Source organism: Bos mutus, chromosome 9 (genome assembly GCF_027580195.1).
Source record: "Bos mutus isolate GX-2022 chromosome 9, NWIPB_WYAK_1.1, whole genome shotgun sequence".
Lineage (NCBI taxonomy): Eukaryota > Metazoa > Chordata > Mammalia > Artiodactyla > Bovidae > Bos > Bos mutus.
The window spans coordinates 96,315,713-96,338,850 of NC_091625.1; the positions used below are offsets into that span (position 1 = coordinate 96,315,713).

Genomic DNA, 23,138 nt, shown 5'->3' on the forward strand with positions numbered 1-23,138 from the left:
TAAGCAGGGTGACAGTATACAGCCTTGACATACTCCTTTTCCTATTTGGAACCAGTCTGTTGTTCCATGTCCAGTTCTAACTGTTGCTTCCTGACCTGCATACAAATTTCTCAAGAGGCAGGTCAGGTGGTCTGGTATTCCCATCTCTTGAGGAATTTTCTACAGTTTATTGTGATCCACACAGTCAAAGGCTTTGGCATAGTCAATAAAACAGAAATGGATGTTTTTCTGGAACTGTCTTGCTTTTTCCATGATCCAGCAGATGTTGGCAATTTGATCTCTGGTTCCTCTGCCTTTTCTAAAACCAGCTTGAACATCTGGAAGTTCACGGTTCACATATTGCTGAAGCCTGGCTTGGAGAATTTTGAGCAATTGTGTGGTAGTTTGAGCATTCTTTGGCATTGCCCTTCTTTAGGATTGGAATGAAAACTGACCTTTTCCAGTCCTGTGGTCACTGCTGAGTTTCCCAAATTTGCTGGCATATTGAGTGCAGCACTTTCACAGCATCATCTTTCAGGATTTGAAATAGCTCAACTGGAATTCCATCACCTCCACTAGCTTTGTTTGTAGTGATGCTTTCTAAGGCCCACTTGACCTCACATTCCAGGATATCTGGCTCTAGGTGAGTGATCACACCATCATGATTATCCGGGTCATGAAGATTTTTTGTACAGTTCTTCTGTGTATTCTTGCCATCTCTTCTTAATATCTTCTGCTTCTGTTAGGTCCATACCATTTCTGTCCTTTATCGAGCCCATCTTTGCATGAAATGTTCCCTTGGTATCTCTACTTCTCTTGAAGAGATCTCTAGTCTTTCCCATTCTATTGTTTTCCTCTATTCTTTTGCACTGATCGCTGAGGAAGACTTTCTTATGTCTTCTTGCTCTTCTTTGGAACTCTGATTATAAGGTAATTATGATTAATATGTTGATGGATTTTGTAGTAGATACCATACTGGTCAACAGTGTGCATGGATAGATGAAGAATGTCAGCAAAGATGGAAACTATTTTTTAAAAAAATAATAAAATGATCAAATGTAAACACCAGAAATAAAAACCATGTTATCAGAGATGAAAAATTCCCTTGATGGGCTGATTAACAGACTGAACAGAACAGAGTAAATAATCAGTGAACTTGAAAACAGATTGATAAATATTATCTGAACTAACACACAAAAGGAAAAAAAGAGTGGGTAAAGAAATAGAACAAGCATATGAGAGATATGAGACAGCATGAAATGGTCTAACATTTGGGTGACTGAAGTCCCAAAAAGGAAAACAGAGAGAGAGAGCAGGGAAAAGGAAATATTTGAGCAGTGATGGCTGAGAATTTTACAAAAGTAATGAAAATCAATAATCCACAAACACAAGAAGCTCAGAGAGCTTCAAGTAGGAAAAGCACCATAAACATGTAAGTAAACAAATCGACTCACTTAGATGCACTGTAACCAACTGCTGAAAACTGAAAATGAGAGGAAGTCTTAAAGGCAACCAGAGAAAAAAGAAATACTAAATACAGAGAAACACAGATTTCCGTCAGAAGCTATTCAAAACAGAAGGCAATGGAGTGACATCTTTAAAGTGGTAAAGGGGAAAAATTGTCCACCCAGAATTCTGTACCCAACAAAAATTGTTTTTTAAAACTAAAGGCAGTATGAAGACTCTTCCTGACATACAGATGCTAAAAGACTTCATCATCAACAGACTTGTACTATAAAAAATGGGAAAGGTTAAGTCTTTTACAGGAAGAACATGCCATCACATGGAAATTGGAGAACCAACACAAGGAGATGAAGCATAGAAGAAATGGTAGAAATAAATAAATAAAAATAAATATAATACCCTTTTTCTTTCTAATTGCTTTAAAAAATGACTGATTCTTCAGGGCAAAAATAGTATCAATTTATTGTGAGATTTCTAAAATAATAGATGTAAACTCAGAACAATAGCATGATATTTTGGGAGAGTAAATATTGCAATGTTGTAAGTTTCTTACATTATACATCAAGTAAAATAATATTATTTGTAGGTAAAATGTAAGTTAAACGTGTATATTGTAAACATTAAATAGTAAAATGAGGTAATAAAAGGTAATACAAAAAATTAAGTCAGAGGCATAGAAAGATAAAAGGAACAAAATTCAAGTAGAAATAACTAATAGAAATAACAAGTAGAAATAACTAAATTGATGGTAGATTTAAATCCAGCCATGTTAACAATATGACATTAAATGCAAATGGTCTAAACATCTCAAAAGACTGAGAAAAAAAGACATCATCCAAACTCTAGTAAAAACAGAGCTGCAATGGCTCTATTCATATCAGCAAAAGTAGCCTTTAGAACAAGGACTATTTCTAGAGACATGGAGAGATATTACAGAATGATAAAAGGGGTCATTTGTTTGCAAAGACAAGGATCCAAAGTGTGTCTGTGCCTGACAAGGAGTTCCAGAATAGACAAAGCAAACACAAAACTGGAAAGAGATAGACGAATGCACACCTAACATCACCGATCATCTCTCAGTAATCAACAGAAAAGGAGATAGAAAATTAACAAGGATTCAGGAAAGCCAAACAAGACTAACCAGCTTGACCTCGTCGGCGTTTGTAGAACACTACACAACAACAGAAGCCAGATTCTTTTCAAGAGCATGTAAAGCATTCACCAAGACGACTTTATTCTGAACCATAAAATGAGCCTCAACAAATTTAAAGTGAATGTAAAATACATAGCTAATGGGAAGCTGCTATATAACACAGGTTGCTCAACGCAGTACTCTGTGACAACCTAGAGGAGTCGGGGAGGAGGGTCAGGATGGAGGGGACATAGGTATACTCATGGTTGATTCACACTTGTATGGCAGAAGCCAACACAATATCGTAAAGCAATTATCCTCCAATTAAAAATAAATTTTAAAAAATAGAATAAATGAAATCATAAGGCATGTTCTCTGACCACAACACAATGAAATCATTTCCAAAGCTACTGTGATGCTTCTGGAATACAAAAATACAGAGCAATGGCACCCTCAGTAAGCTCCCATGGCCCTTCTTACCTGGGACATCCATGCGTTCTGTGGATAACGGAGAGGACTCGCAGGACGGGATTGTGCAGTATTCCCACCTCACTTCGCTGTTGGTTGTATAACACCATGGGGCTTTCTCCCCATTAGGGTTACGACAGTAGTTTTCCTCCAAGTTTCTGAAAAAGAAGGAACTGTGAGTTTGGCTTTCCAAAAGGCTAAAGAAATAACAAAGTACACACATACTTCTTAATGGTGATACTGGTGGTGTGTCCAGTTAATTCTCTAGAACTATACCAACTGAATAATGGATGGAAACTTAAGCTGAGTGGGAGTCCATAGAATTATGGCAGGATGCTTCTCTTGGGTGAATGATTCAAATATATTCCTTGACTGTGTATCATGAAGCAAAATAGATCTTTCACTGTGCCTAAGGCCCTGTGCTACATGCTGGACACACAATGGGTGTTTTCTACACTGTTTCTGCCTCCTAAATCATGTATCATAGCCCTCGAATTTGTGTTCTCAAACCTTACTGTACATTTCATGCAAAACCTTGCTGAAACCCACTCCAAGGTCGCTGGTTTAGTTTCTAACAAACTTCCTGATGCTATTGATGCTGCAGGCCCAGGAAACCACACTTTGAGAACCAGTTTTCTAGGGAAACCAGCGCTAAATGTCACTTCCCTTGCAGGTGACTTGACCAGTTTTCATTCCCAAAAGCTTTAAGCCGAGGTTCCTATTGTCACTAAAACCAAGGCACATCAGTGGGATCTTGCTGTCCATCCCATGACAAGGATGGAATGGTTCATTCCTTTCCTTGACAAGGAAATGAAACCAGAGCGGACTCACTTGCATGGGAAGTTTTCTGGGGTCCTGTTGTGTTTGTGGGGTGTCTGCTCGCTCCAGCGCTGACATGTGTGCCCGGACTCGGTGACGGCCACCGTCCCTCCATAGTTTTTGCCGGTTCCCTTCAGACACTGATACTTCGGCCCAGAAGATGGCGGGGGTGTGGCTTAAATGGGGAAGATATGTTACAGTGAGTGCTTCTACGTAAAGAAGGCACAGGTGGAAGTTACGGGAGATGGAGGCAGAGAGTGTCAGTCTGTCTTCTTTTCCTCTTATCCTTCCAGAATCCTGCATTTGAGTGTCGTTTATCATTTTTCAGAAGAAGCCAATGTGGTAGAATCAATGTTTATGAGACCCTCTTATGAAAACAGAGAAGGCAATGGCACCCCACTCCAGTACTCTTGCCTGGCAAATCCCATGGACAGAGGAGCCTGGTAGGCTGCAGTCCATGGGGTCGCGAAGAGTCGGACACGACTGAGTGACTTCACTTTCCCATTTCACTTTCATGCATTGGAGAAGGAAATGGCAACCCACTCCAGTGTTCTTGCCTGGAGAATCCCAGGGACGGCGGAGCCTGGTGGGCTGCCGTCTGTGGGGTCGCACAGAGTCGGACACGACTGAAGCGACTTAGCAGCAGCAGCAGCTTATGAAAAACCCCTCCAGGGACAAGACCCTTGGAGTAAATGCTTCTTTCTGTATTCTCTGTTTTCTATAGTCTCAGTTCAACCCACACGGTGAGGCTCAACTGTGTCGTATCCTACCCCAAATCTGCACATGTGCCAATGAACCAGCTTCCTTTCTGAAGAATAAATGATTCATTAAGTACACATAACTGACTGACACCGAGTATTCCACAAACAACAGAGAGAGTCCATGGGAAGAAAAAAAATAGTGTCTCCAAGGAAAAGGGTACGCAGTGAGAAATCAAGAAATTCTTAAGACACACTGTCATACGTAAAACAGATAAACAAAGATTTACTGTATAGCACACGGAAGTATATTCAATATCATGTAATAAACTATGATGGAGAAGAGTCGGGGGGAGGAGAATACAGATATATGCATACATGCGTATAACCAAATCTCTTTGCTATACACCTGAAACTAAGACAATGTTGGAAATCAACTACACGTCAATTTAAAGAAGGAAAGCCTCAAGGGAAAAAGAGACTGAAAGAGAAACTGATGTTCATAAGGGGAGTACTGAGTCCCGTTGGTCACTCTAGCGTGACCGTCTGAGTGAAGAATAGGAAGCCAGACCTCAGGACCCACTGAGTCCTGTTAACAGTCTCAACTGTCCTTGTTCAGCGCCTTGCTTCAAATCCTTATAGAAGGAAAATATGATAAAACTGCTTTTTCCAAGTCGTTCCCGGCAGGTCTGCCATTTCATCTTCTCCCCCAGACCTCTCTTCTCCTGCCACTGCCTCCCAAGCTGGCCACACGGAAAAACTGTACGTCCTGAGACAGCACTTTGCTTACAATTAGAAAGAACTCGGTAAAGCGTCTGTCTGCAATGCAGGAGACCCAGGTTCAATCCCTGGTTTGGGAAGATCCCCTAGAGAAGGAAACAGCAGCCCACTCCAGTACACTTGCCTGGAAAATCCCATGGATGGAGGAGCCTGGTAGGCTACCATCCAGAGTCGGACACGACTGAGTTTCACTTCACTGGCTGATAATGAAATCCAGGTACCAGAAGCTGTGGGTCTGATTTGCCTTTAGCACTAGAGAACGGGAGGGTACCAGAGATCACTCCCAAAAGCCTACATTCATCTGTACTCAGAAGAGGCAAAAGAGGACCCCCCAAAAAAAAAAAAAACATAAAAAATAGATGCTCTGATCAATTACATATAGTAACCAATAAACTGTTTTAAAAGAGTAATCACATCCCATAGGACTTGTGGGGCACTTTCCAGGCACAGCACTCTTGATTCCGAGAGAGCAGGTGAAGGTCCCTGAGGACTGGGTCGGAACCATACTTACTACATCTTGGGATGTCACAGAATTCCCAGCGCTTTTGGGGGTCGGTGGTGAAACACCATGGGCGGGGCTCCCCATCAGGATTACGGCAGTAGTTCATCTTCAGATTCTTGCTTGGAAATCTGAAGGTGCAAGAAGGACTTTAACAGCACTGAACATTTACCTTCACAGATGAGAATCATTTCAAATGAGCAAATACTGAGCACCGCTGTGTGCTAGACACAGTCAGGCACCCAAGGAGGGGACGGGATGAAGGTTATCCTCGGTGTGATGACCATCTCATAAGAAAGATTAGCTGAGTGTTCCAAGGATTGATTTTCTAACAGTCTACATGTGCCACAATCATGGAACAGGATCAACTTTGTCATTTGGGCCATCTGGAAAACTTATGTCAGCCAACTTCAATGAGTCAGCAGCAATTAATAGCAATTTTTAAAACACAAAGTACTCACTGGCTAGAGATAGTTCTTTAGTAAACAGTGCAGCCTAGAAGTTGGTGTCTTCATAGGTTAAAGGAATGGTCCTTCTAGTCTACCCGGTTCTGAGCCTGCTAATCTTTAAACTTGTAGAAACTGGGACAGATAAGCTATGTCCCTGTGTGCAGGCCAGGGAGCGCCCCCGCAGCAGGGACCGAGTGATGGAGCCTGTGAGATGAACGCCACACCTCGTGTCCCTCCGGGCTCATTTCATGTCCCTTCCTGAGACTGTAAATGCTTTGTTAGGATGGGCAGAGCAACCTGCAGTGGCTTAGGCAATCTTCTTCCAGTTTCTGGGAAGTAAATTTAACCAATTCTGAGGCTGAAGGCCTTCACTGTGTTTCTTCTTTGGAATACAGTAGGGAAAAGAAAATAACAGCAGCGGTGATTTAAGACAGCTATTTGAAGCAGGAGGTACAGACACACAGGGGAGCTGTTTTCCACACTGGAATCTGTGACTTAGTCTCTTTTCCTGTAAGTTTTTACAACCCCCATTATAATCCTGTAGTCATCAAAAAATGAAGAGAATGACCAGAAGCAGCTATAGAGAGGGAGGTGTTTTAAGTACAATTAATATGAAATAGGAGATGCAGAAATTTATCCCCACCTTTACTTTCTAGATCAGGGACTCTTTTTTCTACTATAGATTCATGACCCTCTTTGAGTAGCTAGTGAAAGTTAGGGATCCTCCATCCCATAAAAATACACCGGTATAAACACACATAAAATATTCAGGGATTCACAAAGCCCTAAAGCCCACCTACAGATCACAGGGTAGGAAGCTTTGAATCTCATCAGCATGAAGAAAAAGAAAGGAATACAAAGAGAAGGGCAATATTTGGAAAACACACAGGAGAGATGTATATATTGTGTGTGTATGGATGCGTATATCTATATTTCCTACATTTAACCTACAAATTAGCCAGGAATCTGGTTACAGTGCAAATGCAGACTCAGTGGGGATGAGATTCTGCATTTCTAACAAACGCTTAGGTGACAGCACCCTTCCATGGACCACATTTTAACTAGTAAGAATGTATACTTCTAAGGGAGGGGATATATGTATATCTATGGCTGATTCATGTTGAGGTTTGACAGAAAACAGCAAAATTCTACAAAGCAATTCTCCTTCAATAAAAATAAATAAATTTAAAAAAAGAATGTGTACTTCTTTTGCAGTCACGTAGGAAAATGCAAACTTTGAAATTCAAAAACACTGGGTGTGTTCACTTTTTGAGGAATGCTAAAAAACCTAGATAATATTAAATTACCCATAGCATTGCAGAGGCTTAAACATCCAATTTCACTGCCAGGGAGACTTACTTGGAAGGAATGTATCCGTGGGCATGTGGGCTCTGAGAGTCCCAAGCCTGGCAGTCACGTCCAGACATGGTCTTGGCAATCTTGCCCTCATAGTTTTCTCCACTGCAATGCATACATTTATCTGGGAAGAACAGAAAGGAAGAAAGAAATGGAAATGAATGAAGCAAAAAAGGGTAGAGACTAGACTATCACTAGAAGTGTCTCAAATACCTTTACCACTTGTTCGTTGGTAATTTTCCACCAATTACCTAGCAACAAAATTGGCAATAAAGGCTTAATTTTCTAATACAATCTAAAACATCATTCTCTTTTTCAAATGGTAGAATTAGCAGATGTGGTCAATACCTTCTCTACTATTACAGTTGTGACCAAATCCAGAAACTCCATAATGCTTTGTCTTCAAGGTTCCTACATGTGTTGGTTCTTGGTGGTTGTGGGGAGAGATTGCATATAATCTCAGGAATCTGTAAATTCTCTACTAGAATTTTTTTAATATTTGAGGTCTGTCTTCCAAAAAATTCCTATGGAATTATTCTGATTGAATGCATGCTTGCTCAGTCACGTCCTGCTCTTTGTGACCTCGTAAACTGCAGCCTGCCAGGCTCCTCTGTCCATGGAATTTTCCAGGCGAGAATACTAGAGTGAGTTGCCATTTCCTCCTCCAGGGGATCTTCCCAACCCAGGGATGGAACCCACATCTCCTGTGTCTCCTGCATTGGCAGCCAGATTCTTTCCCATCAAGCCATTGGGAAGCTCTCTCTGTCTGGATAACTGCCGAAGAAGCCGGCAGCCTCTCAGAATTTTACTGCCAGGGTTTTTGCTTGTGTTCGTGACCTCGAGAGAGAAACAATATTCACCTAAAGGGACAATGCTTCTCTTTTTATCATTATTATTGAGAAGCATGACTGGTTGTTTTTCTTTCTTGCATCCCTGTAAAATGGAAACGTTGCAATGCTTAATATAATGTGGTATAGCAGAAGAATATACGACTTGAATTTTTATGTGACAATAAGGAAAACAGAAGCAGACTTGATATAAAAAGGATACTCTCATGTCAGTAAAGGGCCAGATGACCTCATAACATGGTGTACAAATAAATAAAGAATGCCAAAGGTTGGACTAGAGGAAGTGATGGGAAACTGAGCCAGTATGGACTCAACCACGTGGTTATGCAAACCCCACCTTCATTCATCCCCCTATTGCATCAATAAATGTAGCAGGAAATATGAAGTAAAGAATATTTTCCCATAGGATATTTTACATTCTTTTGACGTTGACTTTTGAAGTGAGCTCTTAAATTGGTTGTTCCATTAAAACAATAGATGGCTGACTTAAAAACTGGTTCATGGCTTGGTTTCAACAACATGACAAAGTCTACCCTGTTAACTTAATGTTGTGTGTTTGAATTGTATTGATTTTGTGGTTTTATGCTAGCAGTTGAATTGCAAATATGTTTCTGGCTTAAACTGTGTCAGAGCTTTAAGCATAAGAAGTGTGCATCTAGAGTTTACATCTAGTTCTGTTTTTTTTTTTTAACTTTTTTTTAAATTTTATTTTATTTTTAAACTTTACAATATTGTATTAGTTTTGCCAAATATCGAAAAATGAATCCGCCACAGGTATACCCGCGTTCCCCATCCTGAACCCTCCTCCCTCTTCCCTCCCCTACCCTCCCTCTGGGTCGTCCCAGTGCACCAGTCCCAAGCATCCAGTACCGTGCATCGAACCTGGACTGGCGACTCGTTTTATATTTGTCCCTGTTGAACTACATGGTTTTTTTTTTTATTTTTTTTTATTTATTTAATTTTATTTTATTTTTAAACTTTACATAACTGTATTAGTTTTGCCAAACATCAAAATGAATCCGCCACAGGCACACATGCGTTCCCCACCCCGAACCCTGAACTACATGTTAATAAAGATAATTTAGATCCATAATGGAAATTCTGCAAAATTTTGGTCTTTTCCCAGAGGTCATGTATTACTTGATGACGTCAAACACAGCACTAATTGATTACTAATATCCCCACAGATAATCAATTTATAGCAAATTACTCCATACATAAAGGGAAGAATAGGAAAACTTTTTCTAGAGCCATCCCTGACCTTCACATTCGGGAATGTCACAGTAGTCATATCTCTTGTCTGGATCTGTGGTGTAACACCAGGGCCCACTCTCATCATTGTCTGGATTCCTGCAATAGTTCTCCTCCAGTCCCGCTAGAGGAAATTTTTCAGGCGAAAACCTGCAGAGGATGGAAAAGAGTCACTTTGACTATATTTTAAAAATCAACATGTTATCAGCAGGGCAGGATAAGACCCCCCCGCCCTTCCCAACTGTGGTTTGAGATTGTGTCATCCAACTATATTTCGGCTGTGTCCAATAGCATTTGTATCCAGTTTTCAGAGTCTCTATTGATAGCCTGTTCAGTAGAGTAGCTAATATCACTGTTATTACTGTGTGAACAGCCAAGTCTTAGAAGTAGAGTCAAAGTGTCTTATGCACAGTAGAAATTTAAAGCCCTCAAAGCCTGCCAAATTCATGAGACATGCCAAACACCTGCTTTTATCAGGTGCCCTTCTCTCTATAAAAATAATACAGTTGATACCATTTTGTCTGTGTGAACTCTGCATGAGGCATTATGCTAAAGTCTCTCTATACATTCTCTAATGTAGTCAATAAAAATGCCCATCAGGAAGGTGTTATTATATTCCCACTTCCCAGATCAGAAAACTGAGGCACAGCCATGTGAAACAGATCAAATCTCACCTAAGCTTGAGCAGTTAATAAATAGCATCTCAAGAGTTTAAAGTCAGATCTGTCTGATGCCAAACTCCACGTCCTTTCTGAGGTATGTCTAGAATTAATGGGAGAGTGGAAGGATAGAGTGAAGCTCGTTTTCAGAGATGAGCTGCTGTGTTGCAATAAGAAATTGGGTTAAAAACCTAAGACTTTGAATCTAAAGTGGCAGATTTTGTTTCTGGTTCTTCTGTGTACCTGTTTTTGGTAGATTTGGTGCTCTTGGGACTTCAGTTTCCTCGCCGGTTGGGGTATAGATGACCAAGATTCTCTCTCAGACCCTTGCCGTTCTATGACTTGGCCATTTGGTTTATCTTTTTAATCTCAATAAGCCTTAGTGTACTGGGAATATGAGACTTCATCTTGTTATTGTTGTTGCTTGGTCTCTCAGTTGTGCGACACCATGGACTGTAGCCCACCAGGTTCTTCTGTTCATGGGATTTTTCAGATAAGAATAATGGAGTGGGTTGCTGTTTCTTTCTCCAGGGGATCTTCTTGACCCTGGGATTGAACCCATGTTTCCTGCATTGGCAGGCGGATTCTTTACCACTGAGCCACCAGTGAAGCCCAACTCATAAGGATGGCTAAAGACAATTTGGGAGTGGGGAGGATCATAGACACTAAATTCCCACTTGATAAGCATTGTTAATGAGAATTTAATACCACCTAATATGGTTTTTCCAGTGGTCATGTATGGATGTGAGAGTTGGACTGTGAAGAAAGCTGAGCGCCGAAGAATTGATGCTTTTGAACTGTGGTGTTGGAGAAGACTCTTGAGAGCCCCTTGGACTGCAAGGAGATCCAACCAGTCCATCCTAAAGGAGACCAGTCCTGGGTGTTTATTGGAAGGACTGATGCTGAAGCTGAAACTCCCAATACTTTGGCCACCTCATGCGAAGAGTTGACTCATTGGAAAAGACCCTGATGCTGGGAGGGATTGAGAGCAGGAGAAGAAGGGGACAACAGAGGATGAGATGGCTGGATAGCATCACCGACTCGATACACATGAGTTTGGGTGAACTCAGGGAGTTGGCGATGGACAGGGAGGGCTGGCGTGCTGCGTATTCATGGGGTCGCAAAGAGTCGGACATGACTGAGTGACTGAACTGAACTGAACACCATATTGGGCAAAGTATAAAAAATGACATTAAAATAAATAATAGGCAAGTTGCAAGCTAATCTGTTTTTTGCAATGTTGATGTGAACACATTTGGTTTAGACTGATTGAATTGTAAACATCATCATCTTTTTATTTTCTCAGTCTCAGCCTAGAATTCATGTTCTAGAATGTATTGTTCTTTTTTTATTGTTTTAAATCTTCCAAAAAAAAAAGCATATACACAAGAATGAATGGACAGCAGCCGTTTTCTGCTTTTATGCCATCAATTATTGAGCAGCTCTGCACCAGCATCAGTAAGATTCTCCCCATGCCTGCTGGTCTAGTCACATGTTCTGATTTGAGTCAGAAATAACGGAATCGTTCTGAGGATAAGAGGTGAACACGGAGACAAAAGAGAAAGTCTTACTTGGGCACGTGTGGAGAAGTGGCGCTCCATTTTTGGCAGGTGACCCCACTCTTTGTTTTGGCTGTGGTCCCTCTGTAGGTCTGCCCATTTCCGGTCTTGCACTCCAAAAGGTAGACTGCAAGGAAGCCCCAACAGTGGTCAAACCCTCTCACCACAACGACGAAAAATCGCGAGGAAGCCCTGCGCTGCTCGGTCATGTTGAGAGAAAGGACAGCGTTACCCACTATCTACAAAGACGGTCTGTGTAAGAGTTATTGCAGGCTTCCCTGGTGGCTCAGTGGTAAAGAAGCCGCCTCCCAGTGCAGGAGAGGTAGGTTCAATCCCTGGGGTTGGGAAGATCCCCAGAGAAAGAAATGGCAACCCTCTCCAGTATTCTTTCCTGGACAGTTCCCATGAACAGAGGAGCCTGGTGGGCTACAGTCCATGGGGTCGCAAAGACTCGGACACGACCTAGCAACTAAACAACAGCAACAAGGGATTATAGTTATGTGTGGGATTTATTCCTTTCTCCAGAGCTCCGGCCCTCCCGTGTGCCAGGCAGATGCTGCGTGCTGGAAGTGCTGGGGACGCTTGGAGTAGGAACCACACAGGTCATGCCCAAGTGGAGCTTACATCTCAGTGGAGTCTGGGGCCCCAAGGTAATCAAGGACACAGATTGTGAAATAGACAACCTCATGGCAACATGTGTAACAGAGAAAATAAATAGCATCGTGAGGGAGTGGATGGGAAGTGGGTGAGGGCTTCTTCGTGGAATGGGCAGACCCACAGAGGCTGAGAGAGATGCAAGCCATTTCTAGGCTCACGGTGGTATTTTAAGTGTGAAAAAAGTACCAAAGAGGGTAATACAGTTGTGGTCTACTCTCAACGTTTACAGAAGATGCCCTCAACCAGCCTCCATTTTAACAACTTGCTGGTTACCCAGTGGGCCCCATCCTGCCTTTAAAACATACTGCCAGGGGCCCCCCTGCAGCCCACATGTGGCAGGATGGGCATCTGTGGCTGGCAAGCCACTTTCAGGAGTGCTGGCCCACTCTGTTCCCACCAGTTGGGTTATACGCTTACCAAGAGTCTGTTGTTTTTATTTCCAAAACTTTGTATACAGCTCTATTTGATTACGGATGATCTAAACTGAGAAATGAAAGGGAGAGGGGAAGGAACTTTTTTTATAAACTAAGATAAATAGTTTCAAGTAGTTGAAAAAGTAGAGTAGTTCTTTAAATTGTTATCAAGGGGCTTTCCGGTGGCCGGGTGGTGAAGACTCCGTGCTCTCATCGCCAGGGAACATAGGGTCCTTCCCTGGTCTAGGAACTAAGATCCCCCATGCCACAGGGTGCAGCCAGAACAAATTGTTACCAAATCCACTGACAGCAGTCCATTCGTGTTGTTGATATGAGTTTGAGAGGAGGGGAATCATGAAAATATAAAGGAATTTTACAGTCAGATTGTTAATGGGTATCTCTAGACTTGCTCAAGTTCAAAGAGAAGGACTGATTATGGTAGATAACTCATAAGTGTGGTTTATACAAGAAATGCCCTAGATAACTTCTGTTGGTGGCTCCAGATTCAAAGAAAAAACGCCTCTGCTTTACATCCAAAGGTACCAGCATAAGCTTGTATTTTCAAATAAAATATAAAATATTTAAAGTATATTTGTATTATCTTTTATGATTCCCCACTCAATGTTTTTGAATAGAGGATACTTGTTTTACAATGTTGTGTTGGTTTCTACCATTCAACAATGTGAATCATCCATAAGCATGTTTATATATATATATATATATATATATATATATATGTCTCCTCCCTCTTGAGTCTCCCTCCCAGCCCCCCAGCTCACCCCTCCGGGGAGCACTGAGTGGAGCTGCCTGTGTAATACAGCAGCTTCCCACGAGCCATCTATTTCACACATGATAGTGTTTCATGTGTAAAACAAATAGTGGGAAGCTGCTATATTTCACTGGGAGCTCAGTTCGGTGATCTTGGGCTTCCCAGGTGGCATTAGTAGTGAAGAACCCGCCTGACAATGCAGGAGACATAGAGATGCAGGTTTAACCCCTGAGTTCAGAAGATTCCCTGGAATAGGAAATGGCAACCCATTCCAATATTCTTGCCTGAAAATTCCATGGACAGAGGAGCCTGGTGGGCTACAGTCCATAGGATAGCAGACTCAGACACGACTGAAGCAGCTTAGCACTCAGTGTATACGTGTCAATGCTTTAAATTAATTGATCAATTTTCTGGGTAGAATACTTCTAACACACCTATAGTAACTACTGCTTTAAACTCAACACTCTGTATAAAGATTGCAGATATATCTTCATTGAGATATATGATGCCAGTTGATATGTTACACTTATCAAAAAAGGTAAACAAGGTATTCCAGAGGCCACGGGGTCAGGGGAGGGGATGCTCAAGCTGCAACTTGGGCAACGAGGAGCCGGAAGAACAGAGGAGGGTCAGGATGAGCAAGCCTGTGCTCCGCCTGCTGCAGGAGGCACAGAGATCAGCCCAGCACGCAAGGCAGGCCGAGTAACACAGCGCCCGGTAGCACCTGGTGAGTATTTGGACTTTCTTCTAAGGGCACTGAGGGTTCAAAGCAGGGCAGTTCTGGACCAGCCGCTGTGGTGACGAGGGCAGCTTTAGACCCAAGTGGTGGCAGTGGCCCTGGTGCCCAGTGGAGATGAAACTGATCTGACACTGACTGTTCCCAGAAACACCCTGGCAGGTAATTTTGCAGTGGGTCAATATTCCACAGTAAAGACACAAGCGCCCGAAAGCGACTGACTTTTGACTCTTTCCCTCTCTTTTGTTTGTCTGTACCCGCCACAGTTTGTATAACCTTTGGCTCCTTTCCGTCACCCTGAAAACAGGCAACTCTTCAACTAGCCAAACGAAGCCTAGAGGTCACCCCCTTGATCCTTCTGGTTAACCATTTACCAGAGGACATGTTTAAATGGTAGCATTTGCACACAGAATCCCACCAGCATTTTTTAAATGTCTGATAGACTGGGTAAGCCCATGTATCTCTTTATTCAGTAACTGCAAGAACTAATAATGTCCACAGATGAACTTCAGATTTAATCTGCACTTTAGACTCAAGAGTTAGAGCTCAACAGTGGACCCAAAGTGAAGTTAACATATGCACAGCACTTAAAGCTAAGATGAACCACCACGTAGATATAATCCTAACCTAAAAAACACCTCTCAAAATCTTAGAGTTTGGTGGGGAAACTCGAGAGAACGTTGCAAGTTGTTGTCAAGAATATGTGAAATAGGATGTTTCTTGTTGTCTTCAACACTTGTGAAGCAGAATATCTGCAGCAAAATAGTCCTGACACCCCACCAACAACAGAATAGGAAGTAGCGGTAAAGCATCATAAGTCACTTGAATCTTCGTACAGACTTAATGAACTTGTGCACGACTACGAAGACACACAATTTCTGAAGGAATCTAGGCCATCCGTGATCCTAAACAACGAAGGATCCAGAGATTTTAAGGAACTCTCGAAAATGAGCTGCAACTTCTGCATGTTTTCAGAGTTCTGCACCATTTCAGAGACTAGGGGAAACATGGGCCATGATGGAAAGAAAAGTAGAACTTGTAGAACTAAGGATACTGTCCCTATTCAAATGTTACTGCAGATTGAAAACACCTCGGTTTTGCTATTGCTCCAGGCTTCAGACCACAGACGGTGGTCCCTGAAGAAAAGAAAAAAAAACCAAGATCATAAGGAACTTGTGGACTCTTCTTAAAAATAAGAAGAAAATATTATTTAATATCTTTAAATAAGATATTATTTAAATATCTTAATATTTAAATCTTAAATATCTTAAATATTAAATATTAAATATCTTAAAATATTAAAATAATCAGTTAAATATCTTAATATTTTAATATCTTTAAATAAGATATTGTTTAATATCTTATTTTCAGGGTCACAGAAGCAGAAGTGATTTTGTAAATCCAATCCCTGTGTTTTGAAATCAAGAGAAATGAAACCTAAAAGGTGAAATACTATATTCGGGTTGGCATTGTGGGTTAGTGGCCGAACCGTCTGACTCCAAGTTCATTTTCAGTGCGCCATAGCTCCTCCATTTGCTGGTCTGATAAATTACAGATAGTAACTGGGCTGGTGGGGAGGGAAGGGAGAGTGGAAGGAAAAGAAGAAAGAGAAAGAAGAAGGAGGAAGAAAACATGGTACATACTTCTCTTCTCATATAGAATGACATCCCTCATCCTAAAGACGGGGGTGTTCTTGCTGTTTTCGGCCATTACGACGCATTGTTGCTCTTTACTGTGGTACTGGAATGCCCTGCAGAAGAGAAACAGAAAGCACCATTCTAGTCCTCCCTGTAGAGGAATTTAAACACCACTCTTATTTCCTTTGTGTGAAGCAATTAATCGGAGAAGGCAATGGCACCCCACTCCAGTACTCTTGCCTGGAAAATCCCATGGACGGAGGAGCCTGGTGGGCTGCAGTCCATGGGGTCGCTAAGAGTCGGACGCGACTGAGCAACTTCACTTTCACTTTTCACTTTCATGCATTGGAGAAGGAAATGGCAACCCACTCCAGTGTTCGTGCCTGGAGAATCCAAGGACAGGGGAGCCTGGTAGGCTGCTGTCTATGGGGTCGCACAGAGTCGAACATGACTGAAGCGACTTAGCAGCAGCAGCAAAGCAATTAATAAGAAACTCTAAAGACAGCTTTCGATGAATCAAGGAGCTCAGAACTCACTTTCAGTTCAATCTGGCACCATAATGAAAGGGTACAGCAACATGGTAGATATTCTTTCTTTCTCTTCTACCTTTACCTTCTTCCCCTCCCCATTTTCTTTCTATTTTAACTGCTTTATTCTTTCTTCACCCATTGTTCTTAATGAAGCGCCAGAATATCTGCTTTGTGTGGGAAAGAAGCAAGTGAGCTTCTTTGAACTCGTCCCCGAGACGGTCCACATGGACACCTCTAACTTCCCCCTTGATGATGCCTCTGATTCTAGCCCTTCTCTCACGGCCCCCAGCCCTGCACTCATCCTGTGTGGATATTGAGCCCGCCATCAAAGCTGTCCGAGGCTTCCTTTCCAGCCCCATCTCCTACATGAACCTTTGCATCAGCTGACCCGGTCCCTGTCACAGGTGCCCAGCCAGGCTGCCCTCTGCCTAGAATCCTTCCCGCTTGGTCACTATTTACCAAGATTTCACCCTTCAAAGCCCAGCTCAGTTCCCCCCAACTCCACCCCAGGCCTTCCCTGGCTGTCTCAACTCTTGAGATTGTTCTTTCTTCTAAATCTTAATAGAGCACATACTGATTTTGTCAATATCTCAAATTGGCTGTATTTTTTTTTTTTTTACATTTTATCCAGTTTCTGTGACTATACCATAAATACAAAAGGGCAAGCACTGCTTTCGGGTCTACACAAAAATCTATCATATATACTGATTTTATATATCACATATAAAATTTATCAGATATATATATATATGTACACCAGATCACTGTATCTGTGTTTCAGGGCCCCTTAAGGTCTAGGACACTTCCAGTCACATGATCCTCAATAAATATTTACCAACAATGATGTGAAAAAGCTACAGCTCGTAACAATAGCTGCTGCTGTCAAGTGTTAAATAATTTCCTTTTGGGGCATTTTTCTAAAAGGGACACTAATTATCTTTCACAAGAAACTGTATGGTTTCAGATACAGGGACCAAATACAGATTCCAAACTCTAACCTCATGAAATTCCTATTAAATCCTATTTTCAGTGATAAATCCCTGAGCAAATATCTTGTGATCAACATAATGTGTCTCAATCAACAAGAGTTCTGTGTAGGTGCAGTTACCAGGGACATACCTGCAAACGAAGTCTGTCTCCTCCTCACACTTGGCTGCACAGTCCTCTACGCTTCTTCCCGCCAGGTTCTTCCTACTCAAACTAAGCAGGGAAGCCCCCTGGGTGTTTACATAGTCATCCAGGAGGTCTCCGAGACCTACAAAAGTAAAATTAAAATGGAGCAATTGATTAATGCATCGACACAGCTGATAATTATCATGAACTTGTAAAGTATTCACTTTGTGTCAACCAAGTAAAATTTGCTGCTCTGTTGGAAGCAAGTAGGTGGCTGTGAACACAAAGGACTAACCAGGAAAGCAGTCCCACGAACAGATGGTGCTATGTTACAAGGCTGACTGCATTGCTAAATTAGTAGATTAGAACTGCTTAACAATTTCCACATTACCACACTAATGGGTATGAAACCTTAAGTAAGAAAAAATTTGATGTGTTTGCCAGTAATTGCCTGTCATGATGGAGCACTAGGAGACCATCCTGGGGCAATTTTGATGCTGATTTGTCCATCCCTGGGTCTAAATAGAATCTCAGTTCAGTTCAGTCACTCAGTCGTGTTCGACTCTTTGCGACTCTATGGACTGCAGCGAGCCAGGCTTCCCTGTCCAACACCAACTCCCAGAGTTTACTCAGACTCACGTCCATTGAGTTGCTGATGCCATCCAACCATCTCATCCTCTGTCATCCCCTTTTCCTCCTGCCTTCAAGCTTTCCCAGCATGAGGGTCTGTTCAAATGAGTCAGTTCTTCTCATCAGGTGGCCAAAGTATTGGAGCTTCAGCTTCAACATCAGTCCTTCCAATGAATATTCAGGACTGATTTCCTTTAGGATGGATTGGTTCGATCTCCTTGCAGTCCAAGGGACTCTCAAGAGTCTTCTCCAACATCACTGTTCAAAAGCATCAATTCTTTGGCACTCAGCTTTCTTTATGGTCCACCTCTCACATCCATACATGACGACTGGAAAAACCATAGCTTTGACTAGACAGACCTTTTTTGGCAAAGTAATGTCTCTGTTTTTTAATATGCTGTCTAGGTTGGTCATAACTTTTTAAACAGAACCTAGAGGCCATTATTTGATTTCCCATAACACACATTTCTGTTCTGACAGTGTTGCTTAAACTAACATGACAGGCATTCTCTGAATGGTTCCACCACCAGATATAAAAACTTTGTTGAGCTGATGATGTTGAGAAGAAATAAGATCTGGACTAAATCTTGACCATAATACACGGTCATTTTTATACTGGGCTTAGCACAGTGACCCTTCACTATTTATTAAAAAAAGAAACCATTTTGGGCTCTTTGATCTGGCATTTCTGAGGGAACTGCAGCAAGAGTCTGGTACGAACAATGGTCTCGATTTTCTTCTGAGATAGAATCTGAGTCACAGAGTCTGTCTGAAGCTCACTCTGCCCCTGGCTACTGCAGAGGGTGGCCAGGGGGTGCCCAGCTGTGGCCCCACCACAGGGCTGCAAAGAGAACTCAGTGATCCAGGGCCAACATGGGCCCTGAGACAGCTGTGGCTCTGTTCCATGCCTCGAGGTGCTCCCCTCCACCCTTCGGAATGGAACACCAGCCATGCTCATAGCATGAGGGGCTAAAAAGAGGTTAATACACTGGAGACGGCAGTTTCCTAAAGTTTGCCTAAACGGGATTAGGCAACCTGGCAACCTTGACCACTTTAGGGGGCGGAGTGGAGACCAAAGCCCAAGGGAGTGGTTTGAAGAGTGACCAGAACAGGCGCTGGGAACGTCTTGGGAGGACAAGTCTTTTCAGAAGCCTGGCTGTGGAAGGAGCATCTCCTAGAGGCCATATGAAGTCTCAGGGATGTTTTAATACTTTTATTTTTAATGTTTTAATATTTTAATATTTTTATTTAAAATATCATTGATTTACAATGCTATGTTTGTTTCAGGTATACAGAAAAATGATTCAGTTGTACATACATATTCTTTTTTAGATTCTTTTCCATGATAAGTTACTGCAAGCTATTGAGTATTGTTCCCTGAGCCACAAAAGTAGGTTCCCATTTATCTATTTTATCCAACATAGGGGTTCCCTTGTGGCTCAGCTGGTAAAGAATCCGCCTGCAATGAGGGAGACCTGGGTTAGTATTCTGGCCTGGAAAATCCCATGGTATTATATCCCAACATATAACATATATTTTATATATGCTAATCCCTGACTCCTAATTTATACCTCCACCTGCTTTCTGCTTTGGTAACCAGAAGTTTGTTTTCTATGTCTCTGAGTCTATATCTGTTTTGCAAATCACTTCATCTGCATCATTTTTTGTAGATTATACGTATAGGTAATATCATATGATATCTGTCATTCTCTGTCTGACTTACTTCAATTAGTACAGATCATCTCTAGGTCCTCTGGGAAATTTTTTAAGATGAGACATTCAGGAGCGTGTTTGGATACTGATGAAAATGAGCCAGTAGGAAGGATCATTAAGGGCCATCCCTGACCACCATGGACACATGCTTTGCTCAGGGGTGATGCACTGTCCCAGACTGAGACATAGCCGTTCCCAGAGCCCACGTTCTCCCTGCCTCTGCTTTTCCTTCCTCAACCTAAGATTCTCCAAACTGGAAGGATGGATCCTTCCACCCTTGAATAGGAGTTGACTGATGTAGCTTAATACACCAAAAATCATTCAATACATGTATCAAGATTATAGAGAAATGCATATTTAGACCCACGCTGTCTTCATCCTGCATTTTTCTCCCAATCGGAACTCTCCTTTCCAGAAACATTTGTGCTTTGGTAATTTCTATAGATCAGGGTATAACTTTTTTTTTTCCTTTCTTTTTAAAAAATTAATTTATTTTAATTGGAAGATAATTACAGTATTGTGGTGGGTTTTTCCATACATCAGCATGAATCAGCCACAGGTACACATGTGTCCTCCCCCATCCTGAACCCCCCGCCCCCCTCCCTCCCCACCCTATCCCTCTGGCTTGTCCCAGAGCACCAGATTTGAGTGCCTTGCTTCATGTATCAAACTTGCACTGGTCATCTATTTTACATACAGGAATATACATGTTTCAATGCTGTTCTCTCAAATCATCCCACCCTTATAGGAAAGGGGGAAAAAAATCTCCTTTTACAGCTGTTCTCAGTGAGAGGCAGATAAGCAGTTTGCATTTCACAAACAGCCAAGTCTTTTCTTTCAAACACACAAGCATGGGGGCACATACATATACTACTGTGATTTAAAAAAAAAACCCACATTATTGATAAAGTATACTTGTTTTAATCACAATATACATCTACATTCAGTCTAGAATATAAAAATAATTTTCTTACTGAAAAGATTTCTCTAATATTTCTTGGTCAATAAATAAACTATTATAACCCACTGTCAAATGAGCTCTAGAATTAAAGAAAGAAAATATGGGGATTTTCAACCTTTCAACCTAGAAATAAAAAATTTATTCCTTTTGGGGATATTTCTTTGTGATATCAGCTCCTAAGGTAGGTCTCAGCAGGTATATGCTATGAAACAATAACATAATTAAAGGTAAATTAATTAAAGGATAATAAAAATGGAAAGTTTCTTGTTTTGATTTCATTTATACCCTGGCCTGCTCTACTTTCAAAGAACCCTTCAAAAGATCTAATTTCAGTCTTTATAGGACATATTTTATAGAGCTCTTGTGTTTGCTTTTTCAAAATATATTTATTTTTCATTGAAGGATAATTGCTTTACAATATTGTGTTGGTTTCTGCCATACATCAACATGAATCATCCCTTATGTTTATTTTTAAAGTTTCGGTTCAGGTCAGTCACTCAGCGATGTCCAACTCTTTGCGACCCCTTGGACAACAGCACACCAGGCCTCCCTGTCCATCACCAACTCCTGGAGCTTGCTCAAACTCATGTCCACAGAGTCGGTGATGCCATCCATTTTAAAGTTTGGGGTTAATAAAAATGTTCTAAAAGGAACCGTGATAGTTGCACAACTCTAAATGCGGAGACCCATTGGATCATATGCTTCGAATGTGTGAATTGTATAGTATGTGAATTCTATCTCAATAAAATTGTCAAAAAAAAAAAAGGAGCCTCAAAGACATGCTTGCTGCTGCTGCTAAGTCGCTTCAGTCGTGTCCGACTCTGTGCGACCCCATAAACGGCAGCCCACCAGGCTCCCCCGTCCCTGGGATTCTCCAGGCAAGAACACTGGAGTGGGTTGCCATTTCCTTCTCCACAAAGGCATGCTTAGAATATTTTAAAGAAGGTTTAAACAAAGTTGAAAAAGTGAGAACCATCGGATTCCTTCTCGGAAAACCCTGACTGAAGTCCCGGTTTCTTCACTTCCTGGCTTTGGGAGTTTGGTCAATAGGCAAATAATGTGCTTTACCTAACTACAGATTTCCTCATCTATAAAACGGGGATAAGTCTACTACAATACCCATTGGATCAGCTAAATAAGCTGTTGATGCTAAAGGACACACATGTGTATGGATGGATAAAAAGGTACCACTCTACCTCAGGCACTCAATAGCGATTTGTTGAATTACTGTATGCACATTGCCTGAATAAGCACTGCCTGTGGTTTCTCCAGCATAAGAAGCAAGCTGAAATGTAGGCAATAGGTCGACACAACCACACTGGTCAGATTGTGGTCAGAGATATTTCATTGTTCACGTTTGAAAGTCAGGAGAATATGAACCCTTAACAAAAATGGTGTAGCTTAACCAAACTGAGAACCAGGCAAAGAGACCAACAACTTCTGGAGCTGTTAGCACTCTGGGCTATTTTTTTCAACTAAAATAACCGTCACTTGGGCTCCATCTTTTATATTGAGAGCGTCATTCATTATTTTCTCTGTCTGCTTGTCTCCAGTATTCACATAAGGGAAACGAACCTTATTTCTTGAAGAATTCCTCCATCTTAGATGTTGAACTGGGAATCTGAGAATCAAAAGCTAAATTCGGCAAGTTGTCCTTAAAACTATGATGGCTTTATTTTTAACATATAGCTAGGAAAAAAAAATATTGATTCAAATGAAAAATAAATCTTTAAGCCTTACCTGATTTCAGAAATAAGAGAAGTAGGAACACCACCGCCTTATGTTCCATTTTGGGACTGGCCGGCAGCGTCCCGAGAACACTGTGTCCCAATCCCAAGATGTTATTGACTTACACGAGAGGAAACGCGCCCACAAACAAGATAATCACACAGAGTTAATAATTTTCCCAGAGGCCCACTGCCGCTGTGCTCTGAGGGTTCAAACATTACCTGGACGGGAGGATCTTACAAAATGTTGACAGCGGAGTCTGCAATAGATGCTGGGAAGTGGTGGAGACT

At 41.6% G+C, this 23,138-nt stretch overlaps 1 protein-coding gene across 2 annotated transcripts in view; it reads right to left on the bottom strand.

Annotated features, from left to right (window-relative positions):
• Positions 1–22,921, bottom strand: part of PLG (plasminogen) — a 47,609-nt gene extending 24,688 nt beyond the window's left edge. Inside the window, exons 1-9 of one of the 2 annotated variants that reach the window (XM_005900397.3) lie at positions 22,861–22,921; positions 17,823–17,958; positions 16,180–16,286; positions 11,974–12,088; positions 9,754–9,893; positions 7,648–7,768; positions 5,852–5,970; positions 3,875–4,037; positions 3,056–3,201 (exon numbers count right to left, since the gene is read on the bottom strand). In XM_005900397.3, the coding sequence (XP_005900459.2) occupies positions 3,056–3,201; positions 3,875–4,037; positions 5,852–5,970; positions 7,648–7,768; positions 9,754–9,893; positions 11,974–12,088; positions 16,180–16,286; positions 17,823–17,958; positions 22,861–22,909 (1,096 nt within the window). In that variant the 5' untranslated portion in view covers positions 22,910–22,921. The remainder of the gene's footprint in view (positions 1–3,055; positions 3,202–3,874; positions 4,038–5,851; positions 5,971–7,647; positions 7,769–9,753; positions 9,894–11,973; positions 12,089–16,179; positions 16,287–17,822; positions 17,959–22,860) is intronic. The other variant, XM_005900398.3, reaches the window with a different exon arrangement.
• Positions 22,922–23,138: the final 217 nt, after the last annotated feature.